Source organism: Ranitomeya imitator, chromosome 1, assembly GCF_032444005.1.
Source record: "Ranitomeya imitator isolate aRanImi1 chromosome 1, aRanImi1.pri, whole genome shotgun sequence".
Classification (NCBI taxonomy): Eukaryota; Metazoa; Chordata; class Amphibia; order Anura; family Dendrobatidae; genus Ranitomeya; species Ranitomeya imitator.
Genome location: NC_091282.1, coordinates 901,579,055 through 901,593,480, shown reverse-complemented (window position 1 = coordinate 901,593,480; position 14,426 = coordinate 901,579,055). Strand labels below are relative to the sequence as shown.

The window sequence follows — 14,426 nt, the reverse complement described above, 5'->3', positions numbered from 1 at the left end:
GTTAGTTGTCTCCATACTGGACTCTATATAATCATACCACTTAATGGCCCCTTTCTGTGTACACTGCGCATAGGCAGAAAGCTGCCAATCACTGGTGGGGGCAGAGGTATACAGAGTCCATGTATATGGACAACAGCAAGGAATCAGGTTTACTAGTCATCTACTGATAATCTCCTGATAAAGCAATGATTTTATCCAAACCACAGCAAGTAGCCCAGTAAGTAAAACATTGCTAGAAACAGAGTCTCTGTCTCTACATTATGCTGCTCTTATTTTAAGTCCAAAAAACCTGGCATAAGTTTCCCTTTAAGAAAACTTGCCAAATACACACGTTAAAGGGGTTTTCTAACATCAGACAAATGGACTGAGCTGCTATTCTAGACTGAACCCATGTACCGATGTGGTGCGGTGTCTTCATCGTAACAGACCTTTTTTTTTCTAATTTGGGACAACCCTTTCAATCTTTTCCTGACCGGTATCATTTTCCAGCCGATAGTGTGCTGAAAGGGACAGCGATTAAGGGTGGTCTTTAACAGAACAGAGGGAAAGGGTCTTTTCTGCAGCCAATTACCTTACAGCCAGACCCTAAGGTGTGTGACTCAAAGGGGAAAAAATGCTCACCTGGATATATGTAGAAAAAAATCGCAATTTGTCACAAATCGAGACCATATGTAAACAAAAAAGAAGAGATTTGGGGGAAGAATGTTTTTGCTTTTAGCGTTCTGTTAATGTCTTTAGGCCAATGTGTAATATTTATACATAGTGTCTAGATTGACAGTGACCAATCTTAACTAATACTTTCTATAATGTACAGTAGTGTCAGTACGAATGAGATTTGCCAAAACAACCCCTAAAGTTTACTAAATTATATAGTAGATTAGTTGATGTAGGACAGTCCAATTCCACGTAAGGTCATGTTGAACCCTAGTTTACCATGGAACCAACCTGGCCAAGAGTACAGAACCCCAGAAGACGGTTGTACCAACATGTGATACCTGGAATGGGGGAATCAAATCTTGGCTACAAGATCACAACAGCCCAGAAGTAAAGAGATCTTGGTCTACCTCCGCAAATATCATTGAGGTAGGGAAAGCGTTCATGAGGATCCCCTAAATTTGGTTATTGCGGGAACAAGAGAATATGCAATATTGAAATTTACAAGTACATTGTCAGCTAAGAGGCTTAGTGGTTAGCATTGTAGCACTGAGGTCCTGAGTTCAAACCTCACTAAGACCAACATCTGTAAGGAGTTAATATGTTCTCCCTGTGTTAGTGTGGGTTTCCTCCGGCTTCTCCGGTTTCCTCCGAAGACTGATAGTGAGCCCCAATAGGGACAGTGCCGAAAAATGTGTGTGAAATTAATGGCGCTGTATTTGTGAGTGAAATAAGTAAATTAAAAGATAAATAAAAACCAAGTACAGTAATAAAGTGCGAAGAACATTGTAATTGGCCACATATTTCTATATTTGTCAAACTAATTATTTTTTTCCGTTTTCCATTGTAGGTATTTATGAGCCGACATTTCTTGTACAACTGCAGTGAACCTACCCTGGATGTAAAAATTGCCTTTTGTCAGGTGTGTGTTCCTTACAGGTAAAACAAGGTACCGTATGAATTTGTACTTCCATTTCTCCTTCCAAAATATTCACTCTATCATTTCACCGTTTCCTAATTTCATTTGTGAGACTGTCAATGTTACATTGCAATGAAAGTTACACACTATGTGATGTATTTTTATTTGCCCAAGGAAATTATTACAGAGTAATGAACTGTAACCTAACTAAAGTTGACTGATAATTAAAGAAGAAAATGCAAAACTTTTTGTGGGTTCAGGATAGCATTCATTCTTCTGCAAACCAAGGCAAATGTGACCATGTAAGCAGTCATTTGGGACATTATACCTTTTAAAAAGAATGTTTCCTGTATTTCTTTTTAGTTCCCTAATTCAATATTAAACATTTAATTTTAGTTCCATCATTTGATTTAAAATAGTTTGCCGGCAATACAATATTTTTCACCTATCCTTAGGCCTCGTGCACATGGCCGTATTTTTGGTTTGAGTGCGATCCAACAAAACACCGGATCGCGCTGGGACCAATGTTATTCTATAGGGCCATGCACATGTCAGAGAAAAAAAAATCGATGCATGCCCAAGTTTGATCTGATATCCGGATCATACTCGACCATACAAGTCACGAGTCCATGGAAACCATTGGCGGATGACATCTGAGTCGGGGAGACCAAAACATCCAACACCGCGGAGACACCATCACGTGTTTCTCAACGCAGTGATCCAGAACACTGCCCCCATCCCTTATGGGAAATATGCAAATGCATAATAAATAATCTTTATTTTTATATAGCGCTAACATATTTCACAGCGCTTGGGGCTCACAATCTAAATTCCCTATCAGTATGTCTTTGGAATGTGGGAGGAAACCGGAGTGCCCGGAGGAAACCCACGCAAACACAGAGAGAACATACAAACTCTTTGCAGATGTTGTCCTTGGCGGGATTCGAACCCAGGACTCCAGCGCTGCAAGGCTGCAGTGCTAACCACTAAGCCACCGTGCTGCCCCATTTAATGCATGTAAAGTAAGCTGTGGAGACACCATCACGTGTTTCTCAACGCAAGCAGTGAATAGCCAGGCCTTTCCCCGGGAAGGAACAACCACGGGAAGGGCAGCATCCAATAAAGGAAAACATCCAATAAAGGAAAACCACCTATGCCAAGCATGGTATCCATCCACAGACAGCTGTTTCGGGGTTTTTGCCCCTCATCAGTGTGGAGTAGGAAACTGGCTATTAGGAGCAGTGCCTAGTAAAAGGCTGTAAAGGTACAGATGAATGACCTCGGGGAGACCAAAACATCCAACACCGCGGAGATACCATCACGTGTTTCTCAAGGCAGTGATCCAGAACACTTTCCAGAACCTTATGGCAAATATTCAAATTCATTCATTGCTTGCTGTACCTTCACAGCCTTTTACTAGGCACTGCTTCTAATAGCCAGTTTCCTACTCCACACTGATGATGGGCAAAAACCCCGAAACAGCTGTCTGTGGATGGATACCATGCTGGGCATAGTTGGTTTTCCTTTATTGGATGTTTTCCTTTATTGGATGCTGCCCTTCCTGTGGTTGTTCCTTCCCGGGGAAAGGCCTGGCTATTCATTGCTTGCGTTGAGAAACACGTGATGGTGTCTCCGCAGCTTACTTTACAGACATCTGAGTGCAGTCCGATTTCCAGGGACTGACACAATGAAGAAGATGGATACATTCTTTTCTCCATCTTCTCCTCATCCTAGAGAATCTAATCACAATATTCTTGCACTCTAATCAAAATTCCTCCCCCCATTGCTGTGTTGGTACTGCATCTAATTGCTGCTCAGTCTAATTCAAGTAAATGAAATACAATCAATACACACTCCTGGACAAATGTACAGAGCTGAACCCGGTTACTAATGAAGGGTACTTGTTGCTTGTGGTTCAATCAGCCGATCGATAAGCAGCATGTTCCTTTGATTGGTATCCAGGCAGAGATGTATATACAGTACAGACCAAAAGTGACTATGAAAATTGTACATTCACACTGAAGGCATCAAAACTATGAATTAACACATGTGGAATTATATACTTAACAAAAAAGTGTGAAACAACTGAAAGTATGTCTTATATTCTAGGTTCTTCAAAGTAGCCACCTTTTGCTTTGATGACTGCTTTGCACACTCTTGGCATTCCCTTGATGAGCTTCAAGAGGTAGTCACCGGGAATGGTCTTCCAACAATCTTGAAGGAGTTCCCAGAGATGCTTAGCACTTGTTGGCCCTTTTGCCTTCATTCTGCGCTCCAGCTCACCCCAAATCATCTCGATTAGGTTCAGGTCTGGTGACTGGAGGCCAGGTCATCTGGCGTAGCACCCCATCACTCTCCTCCTTGGAGGTGTGTTTGGGGTCATTGTCCTGTTGAAAAATAAATGATGGTCCAACTAAAAGCAAACCGGATGGAATAGCATGCCGCTGCAAGATGCTGTGGTAGCCATGCTGGTTCAGTATGCCTTCAATTTTGAATAAATCCCCAACAGTGTCACCAGCAAAGCACCCCCACACCATCACACCTCCTCCTCCATGCTTCACGGTGGGAACCAGGCATGTAGAGTCCATCCGTTCATCTTTTCTGCGTCGCACAAAGACATGGTGGTTGGAACCAAAGATCTCAAATTTGGACTCATTAGACCAAAGCACAGATTTCCACTGATCTAATGTCCATTCTTTGTGTTCTTTAGCCCAAACAAGTCTCTTCTGCTTATTGCCTGTCCTTAGCAGTGGTTTCCTAGCAGCTATTTTACCATGAAGGCCTGCTGCACATAGTCTCCACTTAACAGTTATTGTAGAGATGTTTCTGCTGCTAGAACTCTGTGTGGCATTGACCTGGTCTCTAATCGGAGCTGCTGTTAACCTGCGATTTCTAAGGCTGGTGAATCAGATAAACTTATCCTCAGAAGCAGAGGTGACTCTTGGTCTTCCTTTCCTGGGGCGGTCCTCATGTGAGCCAGTTTCTTTGTAGCGCTTGATGGTTTTTGCCACTGCACTTGGGGACACTTTCAAAGTTTTCCCAATTTTTCGGACTTACTGACCTTCATTTCTTAAAGTAATGACGGCCACTCGTTTTTCTTTACTTAGCTGCTTTTTTCTTGCCATAATACAAATTCTAACAGTCTATTCAGTAGGACTATCAGCTGTGTATTCACCAGACTTCCGCACAACACAACTGATGGTCCCAACCCCATTTATAAGGCAAGAAATCCCACTTATTAAACCTGACAGGGCACACCTGTGAAGTGAAAACCATTCCCGGTGACTACCTCTTGAACCTCATCAAGAGAATGCCAAGAGTGTGCAAAGCAGTCATCAAAGCAAAAGGTGGCTACTTTGAAGAACCTAGAATATAAGACATATTTTCAGTTTCACACTTTTTTGTTAAGTATATAATTTCACATGTGTTAATTCATAGTTTTGATGCCATCAGTGTGAATCTACAATTTTCATAGTCATGAAAATACAGAAAAATCTTTAAATGAGAAGGTGTCCAAACTTTTGGTCTGTACCGTATGCAGTCTTTTACAGACGCAGTGATAACAAATATTTTTATTTTTATTTTATTTATTTATTTTTAACTTCTTAAGCATGCTGACAATTTTTGTTTTTGCTTTTTCATTTTCCATTCCTTCTTCCAAGATCCATAACATTTTTAATTTTTTCACCAACATATGAGGACTTGTTTGCTTCAGGACAAGTTGCAATTTTGAGTAACATCATTGATTTTATCATATAGAGTAAGGGGAAATGGCAAAAATATTCCAAGTATAGGGAAATGGTGAAACACAATTGACCCCTTAACGACTGCTGATACGCATTATAGCGGTGACCGGTAAGGGTATAAGGGAATAAGGCTGTAGCGCTCCTAAGATTCGGAAAATCTCTGAGGTCTCGGCTACCGGGGGTAGCTGAGACCCCGGAGAACATGATCAGGACCGGATTTTCCAATGCCGGATCACGTGATCACCATTATTTAATCAATAATGGCGATCACAAAAAAAGTGTGCCCACTGTTTCAATTATTTCTCTCTCTTCTGCCATGATCTACATGTCAGAGGAGAGAGAAATGATGCCCCCTGAAGCCACCCGGTACCTTTGCCATCGCCGGACCCTCATCATCCGTTCCCTGGCCCATCGTCATCCTCCTGAAAACAAAAGGCGAGCACATTCGCATTGTGCCCACTGAGTTCTGCCGGCCGGCAATGATAGGGCATTTTTCCATTGGTTCCTTTTGATCACTGTGATAGACCCTATCACAGTAATCAAAATAAAAAATATTGTAAATCAAATTTTTTTTCTGTTAACCTTAGAAGTACCTCTTCTCTTAGTGGTAGTCAGTTTATGTCTCCTGAAACGCTGTGAAATGAAGATGAGGGAATGCTTGCCAGTAATTCCTATCACATGCTGACTCTCCACTGTTGCAATGCTGTAGCTCTGCTCACTTCCTTAGGCCTCATTCACAACGCTGATGTTTAAATATGTATGTTAAAATAATAGTAATTGTACTTGTGACGCTCGGGATGGAAAAGTCCGGCAGACAGCAAAACACACACAAACAATGGGATGGAAAAGGGGAGAGGAAGGCCCTAACAGGGAGGGAGGGATGGGGCAACTCCTAACCACAACCTGTGCCAATCCCTAAGCTCCTCTAACACCCTATGCGGGTCCTTCCCCCCACAACCATCACGTGCCTAGTCTCAAGCTGGCCGGCAAGGACGGTAGCCTCACCACTGCAGATGGTATCAACACAGGGGGTAATTACAAGCATGAGCAAAACAAGGAAAGGAACAACGATACTCGGTTCCAGTCTCTACAGCCAAGCTCCAGACAGCAGAACCCGAACTCCTCAGAAGCTGCAGATACGCCGCTGGCACCAGAGAACTCCAAACTCCTAGGCTGGTCTTCATAGACAAACTCTATTACCAACAGTCAGCTGACGCATCATGTGATGATTTAAAGAATGGTGGGAGTGGTCATCACTCACATCAGTTGACCAGCAACAAAGCAGCTGCCAGCAAGGAAACTGACATTAACCCTGGCTGACCCAAAAGGAAAAAACAATGTCTAAATTAAAGCAGAACCAGTGCTGTCACGAATCCAAAAAATGAATCGTGGCACAGAGCTGTCACGAATCCAAAAATGAATTGTGACAGTACCTGTGTTATCTTTGTTTTGGATCAGTGAGTTATAAGTGTACGGGCCGAATGTCTGTTTTTACCATCAGTGAGTCATCAGTGTATGGGCCGTATGTCCGTTTTACCCATCCGTGTGTCATCCGTGTACAGTCCGTATGTTCGTTTCTACCATCAGTGTGTCATTAGTATACGGTCTGTATGACAAATTTTTGCCATCAGTGTGTCTTCGGTGTACAAGCCGCATGTCCATTTTTCACATCAGTGTGTCATCAGTGTACTGTCCGTATGTCTGTTTTTACCATTAGTGTGTCATCAGTGTTGTCAAAGTTCCTCCTACCTTTGCAACTTTCAAAAGATGACTGGGCACTACGTGTCTCGAATGACTAGTCCAAAACTTTTTCCTGCATGGCTCCCCTAGACTGGCAGGTGTTCCCCTTTGTTTGTGCAGACAAAGAGACCTATCAGTCAAATGGAGATGCTACTAGTGTCCTGCCACGGACTAGTAATCCATCCCACATCATCGGCTCTTTAAACTAAGTTTTCTGTGAAACGCTCCGGTGTGTCAGAGGAGTACATACATGTTTCCAATAACAGAGCCAGTGTTTGATTCATGCTGTACATGGTTTAATAAATTCCTACTTACTAAGTTAAGATCAATCTCACCTGAATTCTGTATCGTAAAATGAAGCGCTATAAAGTTTAATTCTAAATTTATTTCGAAACAAATTATAATATTGAAAATGGCAAGATGTTTAAAGCTGAGAATCCTTTTAATATCCCCACAATGAGGTAGAATTACCCATTTTAAACTTCTAAGAATTAGACCAGAAAACACAAGGTTAAGATCCCTTTCAAAGACAAAAATCACAAAAGTATGAACCCCTAAAATATCCTATGCTGTCCTCAAAGCAGGGAATGACACAACCACACGAACAGTAGTATCATATACATAATTGTAAATACATATTTTGTCTATGGGATACACTTTTCCTTTGTTCAAAAAAGATCGGCAACATAGTCAAAAAGAATTACACATACATGTAATGACCACTGGTTTGTGTGATGTCTCCGGGGCAGCGGGAGCGCAGGGGGGCAAAGAATAAGGACTTCTCCTCTTCCCCCTGCTCTTCCTACACAAGCCATGATGTCAATCCCCGCCTCTGTGAGCAAGGTCCCATCGCGCTGTAGCAATGAATGACAGTTATCCCCTGAATAGTCCGCTACCCATCAGATATGAAGAGCAGGGAGAATTTATCATAGTGCTCCCCATAAAGTGCTCCCCATACCTCCTATTGGTAATTCCTGCAGTCAGGTTCCATTTAAGGGTTTGTGTAGCCTCCTCTCTTTGAGCAGGTTCCATTTAAGCAGGGCTCCAAGCAGATGACTGTTGTGTTCTAGCTAATCAATATCTATTTAAATGAGGTTCCCCAAATCTCTATAGAGGGATGTACATTTGTCATTTCAAGCCTCATTAGTCCCCGATTTTATTTAGCAGAGCTAGCAGCCATGACTTTGTTAAAAAGTCACGGTCCAAATATGAGTCTGAGAAAAGTTGGTGACAGATTACTTCCTGTAGTAGAATATTGTAACATGTCATCTGATGTGCTCTTTATGGCAAGAACCTAGGGGAAATATGTGAAAATGACTTTAAAGTATTGAATCACTTTTACTCTACCATATTTAAGACTTTTTACTGTTATCTTTTTTAGCCCTTCTGGATTACCATCTTTCAGGGCTGCCACTAGAAATTTCGGGGCCCCATACTGGCAAAATTTTCGGGGCCCCCTTGAGACTCCGCCCAGGCTCCACCCCAGCCCCGCCTCTAGGCTCCACCCCTCGAACTGTCCACAGTCCCACCGCTCTCTCTTGGAAAAACTCCACTTCTCACCTATCACACATTGACAGTTCCCATCACCAGATAACACATATAGCCGGCAGCTTTTGTTTTGGCCAAAAGATTTTTTAAGCCGCCACCATAACACGGTAGACACTTTTGGCCGGGCCTTACTCTACTGTAACCTATTAAATATTTGTTAAAATATGCAATACAATTTAGGTATATTTTTATTTAGTTTTCAATTTTTAAAATGACCAATAATATCACATACAAGGAACAAATACCGCTACACCATGACCAGACCACATATTACCACCACAGTGATCGAATAATATCACATACAAAGAACAAATACCGCAACACCATGTCCAGACCGCATATTACCACCACAGTGATCGAATAATATCACATACAAGGAACAAATACCGCAACACCATGTCCAGACCGCATATTACCACCACAGTGATCGAATAATATCACATACATACAAGGAACAAATACCGCAACACCATGTCCAGACCACATATTACCACCACATAGTGACTGAATACTACAATTCTGATCAGTAATTAAAAAAAAAGCACCATACTATCACCATAAGTGCCATTATACACAGGAAATCTGTACTTAGTATGCAGTGTCTGTGTACAGATAATACAGTGATCACTAGTGAAATTATACACAGGAGCTCTGTATATAGTATACAGTGTATAGTGTCAGTGTATAGGTAACACACTGACTCACCAGTGACGTCTCTAGGTGAAGTCCTTCATCTTTCATCCAGCCCAGACCGCCATCACTTCATCCAGCCAGGACTCGTCTCTGCAGGAAATAACACAGTTATCTCGAGCTCTGCTTGTAGAATACATTACTTAATTTTTCCCAACTTCTACATTACACCACATGAAGAAAAAGAGGCGACATAGTGTCACTCTACATAGTAACAGGACCACCCCCCCCATTTAAAACCGTGTCTTTAAAAAATAAAATAAATACATCACTGCAGTAATAATATCCCTAAATTAGCCCCTATGGTAATAATATTCCCCATCCTGGCCACCGTGTGTCTCATTCCTGGCGTCAGCCATATGTTCTCCCATCCTGCCCTCATGAGTATCCATTCTGCCCCATGTGATCTCTCCATCCTGCCCCATCTGTCTCCATCGTATCCATCCTGCCCCATGATCCTGCACGATCTGTCTCCAATTCTGCCCCCAGTGTCTCCAATCATGCCCCATGTCTCCATTCTGCCCCCTATGTCTCCAACTATGCCCCCATGTCCAGCATTCTGCCCCCGGGTCTCACAGTCTGCCCCCGTGTCCAGTATTCTGCCCCCGGGTCTCACAGTCTTCCCCCGTGTCCAGCATTCTGCCCCCACTGTGTCCAGCATTCTGCCCCCACTGTGTCCAGCATTCTGCCCCCACTGTGTCCAGCATTCTGCCCCCACTGTGTCCAGCATTCTGCCCCCACTGTGTCCAGCATTCTGCCCCCACTGTGTCCAGCATTCTGCCCCCACTGTGTCCAGCATTCTGCCCCCACTGTGTCCAGCATTCTGCCCCCCACTCTGTCCAGCATTCTGCCCCACTCTGTCCAGCATTCTGCCCCCCACTCTGTCCAGCATTCTGCCCCCCACTGAGTCCAACAGGACTGGAGTGACAGTTCTTTATGACTAAGAGCACAGAGCTGCACAACTGCCAGACAGGGGGGAGGAGGAGAGACCTGAATTAGCGCCGGCAGATGCAGCCACCTGAAGCCTCTTCTCACTTGATGTGCAGTCTCCTCACTTCTCCTGCTCTCTGCCTCAGCCCGCCCGACGACAACACAGCCACACTCCTCCAGAATGAGGAAGTGCTCAGTGTGTAACGTGACGTCGGGACCATGATGCACCAGGGCCCACAAATTAAAGGTATAGTGCCCATTTCTCTCTGCCGGATACATTAACAACGCTGTAGGTGTAACTTTAAATCACCACAGCGTTGTTATGTATCTGGTCTGCGGCAGCTTTAAACAAAATATCCCAGGGGCCCGATGAGCATTAGCAAAGAGAGGGGGGCCCGCCCAGACCGGGGTGCCAGCGTGTGCGGGCCCCCCTTTTTGCTTCAGCTCATCGGGCCCCATACTGTAGTGATGGCTGTAATGCCCTGATGGCGGCCCTGCCATCTTTGTTAGAACATGCAGGACTATATACTTATTTATTGCCCCTTATATCGTGGTTGTGCTTTGACTTGTACCTCGTTAAAGCTCATTGATGTGCGATAGCTTTTTAAGGACATTATTGATTACCATTATAGCATGTTCTACCTTCTCTCCCGTGGAATAAGAAATTACACAGTGACTTTGTCATGCTGTGTCCTTATGAAGAGATGTCTCTATAATTCATTTAACAAGTACTCTTGGGACTTGGCATTTTACAAAGTTCACAGAATGTGCAACTCTTTTTATGTGTAACTAGCTGAAGAGCCCGGCGTTTCCTGGGCATAGTAAATATCTGTAGTTAGTTATAGCACCTTACGTCTCTTATTTTCCCATCACACCTCTCATTTTCTCCTTTACACCTCTCATTTTCTCCCTCACTCCTCTCATTTTCTCCCTCACTCCTCTCATTCCCCCCCAACACTTGTCATTTCGACCTCACATTGTCATTTTCCGATCACTCCACTATTTTCCCTCACTCCTCTCATTTTGCACTCACACCTTTTAATTTTCACCTCACACCCCTCATTTTCACCTCAGTATATACATGTTTGTCATCTCCTTTATATATAGTATACACCTGTATGTCTTCTCTTGTATATAGTATATACTTGTATGTCATCGCCCCTGTAAATAGTATATACCTGCTGTATGTCATCTCCTCCTGTATATTGTATATACCCATGTGTCATCTCCTATATTATATACCTGTATGTCATCTCTTCTGTATATACTATACTGTATACCTGTATGTCATCTCCTCCTGTATATAGTATATACCTGTGTGTCATGTCCTCCTGTATATAATATATACCTGTATGTCATCTCCTCCTGTATATAGTATATACCTGTGTGTCATCTCCCCTGTATATAGTATATGTGTGTGTCATCTCCTCCTGTATGTAGTATATACCTGTGTGTCATCTCCTCCTGTATATAGTATATATCTGTATGTCATCTCCTCCTGTATATAGTTTATATGTGTGTCATCTCCTCCTGTATATAATATATACCTGTAAGTTATCTCCTCCTGTATATAATATATACCTGTGTGTCATCTGCTTCTGTATATTGTATATACCTGTGTGTCATCTGCTCCTGTATATAGTATATACCTGTGTGTCATCTCCTGTTTCTAGTATATACCTGTGTGTCATCTCCTCCTGTATATAGTATATACCTGTGTGTCATCTCTCCTGTATATAGTATATACCTGTGTGTCCTCTTCTCCTGTATATAGTATATACCTGTGTGTCATCTCCTCCTGTATTAGACCGCATTCACACATTATTTGGTCAGTATTTTTACCTCAGTATTTGTAAGCTAAATTGGCAGCCTGATAAATCCCCAGCCAACAGGAAGCCCTCCCCCCTGGCAGTATATATTAGCTCACACGTACACATAATAGACAGGTCATGTGACTGACAGCTGCTGTATTTCCTATATGGTACATTTGTTGCTCTTGTAGTTTGTTTGCTTATTAATCAGATTTTTATTTTTGAAGGATAATACCAGACTTGTGTGTGTTTTAGGGCGAGTTTCATGTGTCAAGTTGTGTGTCTTGAGTTGCATGTGGCGACATGCATGTAGCGACTTTTGTGAGATGAGTTTTGTGTGGCGGCATGCGTGTAGCAACTTTTTGTGTGTTGAGTTGCATGTGACAGGTTAGTGTAGCAAGTTGTGTGCAGCAAGTTTTGCGCATGGCGAGTTTTGCGGGTGGAAAGTTTTATGTGTGGTGCGTTTTGAGTATGTGCAAGTTTTGTGTGAGGCAACTTTTGCATGTGTTGCAACTTTTGTGCATGTGGCAATTTTTCTGCATGTGGCGAGTTTTCCATGAGGTGAGTTTTGCACGTGTGGCGAGTTTTGCGTGAGCCTAGTTTTGCATGTGGCGAGTTTTGAGCGGTGACTTTTGTGTTTCGACTTTTATGTGGCGAGGTTGGTGTATGTGTGGTGAAATGTGTGCTGTGGGTGGTATATGTGTTCAAGCACGTGGTAGTTTGTGGCGCCTTTTGTGTGTGTGTTCATATCCCCGTGTGTGGTGAGTATCCCATGTCGGGGCCACACCTTAGCAACTGTACGGTATATACTCTTTGGCGCCATTGCTCTCATTCTTTAAGTCCCCCTTGTTCACACCTGCAGCTGTCAATTTGCCTCCAACACTTTTCCTTTCACTTTTTCCCCATTATGTAGATAGGGGCAAAATTGTTTGGTGAATTGGAATGCACGGGGTTAAAATTTCGCCTCACAACATAGCCTATGATGTAGATAGGGGCAAAATTGTTTGGTGAATTGGAATGCACGGGGTTAAAATTTCACCTCACAACATAGCCTATGACGCTCTCAGGGTCCAGACGTGTGACTGTGCAAAATTTTGTTGCTGTAGCTGCGACGCCTCCAACACTTTTCCTTTCACTTTTTCCCCATTATGTAGATAGGGGCAAAATTGTTTAGTGAATTGGAACACGCGGGGTTAAATTTTCGCCTCACAACATAGCCTATGATGTTCTCTGGGTCCAGACGTGTGACTGTGCAAAATTTTGTGGCTGTAGCTGCGACGGTGCAGATGCCAATCCCGGACATACACACATACATACACACACACACACACATACATACATACACACACACACATTCAGCTTTATATATTAGACTAGCTATTGAACCCGTTCTACGCCCGGGTGGCGAGCATTTATATTGGTATATGGTCTCCATCCTGTCATGTGCTGCTCCATCCTGCGTCCCCATCCTGTCATGTGCTGCACCCATCCTGCGTCCCCATCCTGTCATGTGCTGCACCTATCCTGTGTCCCCATCCTGTCATGTGCTGCTCCATCCTGCGTCCCCATCCTGTCATGTGCTGCACCCATCCTGCGTCCCCATCCTGTCATGTGCTGCACCCATCCTGCGTCCCCATCCTGTCATGTGCTGCACCCATCCTGCGTCCCCATCCTGTCATGTGCTGCACCCATCCTGCGCCCCCATCCTGTCATGTGCTGCACCCATCCTGCGTCCCCATCCTGTTATGTGCTGCATCCATCCTGCGTCCCCATCCTGCGTCCCCATCCTGTCATGTGCTGCACCCATCCTGCGTCCCCATCCTGCGTCCCCATCCTGTCATGTGCTGCACCCATCCTGCGTCCCCATCCTGTCATGTGCTGCACCCATCCTGCGTCCCCATCCTGTCATGTGCTGCACCCATCCTGCGTCCCCATCCTGTCATGTGCTGCACCCATCCTGCGTCCCCATCCTGTCATGTGCTGCACCCATCCGGGGGCCTGAGCAGGCAGGGACACCGGCGCGCTGTGGGGGTCAGGTGCCGGTATCGCCGCCAGCTCAGGCCCCCCAGCACTTACTATATTCACCTGTCCTGCTTTCCACCGCTGGGCGCTGCCATCTTCCCGGTCTCCTGGCTGTGACTGTTCAGTCAGAGGGCGGCGCCAGCGCGCATTAAGCGCGTCATCGCGCCCTCTGAACTGAAGGTCACAGGCCGAAGACCGGGAAGATGGCGGCGCTCAGCGGTGGAACGCAGGACAGGTGAATATGGCCGATACTCACCCTCCTGGCGGTCCCTGCTTCTCTGTTGGAGATCGCGGTGTGCGTTCAGTGTGAACGCATACCACGATCTCCCGGGAGCGTCACTCTGTGAGGCCCAGACTGAGCCGGCG

General features: G+C 44.3%; 1 protein-coding gene across 8 annotated transcripts in view; it reads left to right on the top strand.

Moving 5' to 3' along the window:
- The window catches only part of MAPK10 (mitogen-activated protein kinase 10), a 351,274-nt gene that overhangs the window by 162,634 nt on the left and 174,214 nt on the right, over nt 1-14,426 (top strand). For 5 of the 8 annotated variants that reach the window (XM_069743349.1, XM_069743340.1, XM_069743351.1 and 2 more), the window contains exon 2: nt 1,505-1,576. In XM_069743349.1, the coding sequence (XP_069599450.1) occupies nt 1,505-1,576 (72 nt within the window). Of the gene's footprint in view, nt 1-1,504; nt 1,604-14,426 lie in introns of all 8 variants that reach the window. The other 3 variants (XM_069743360.1, XM_069743352.1, XM_069743350.1) reach the window with 1 other exon arrangement.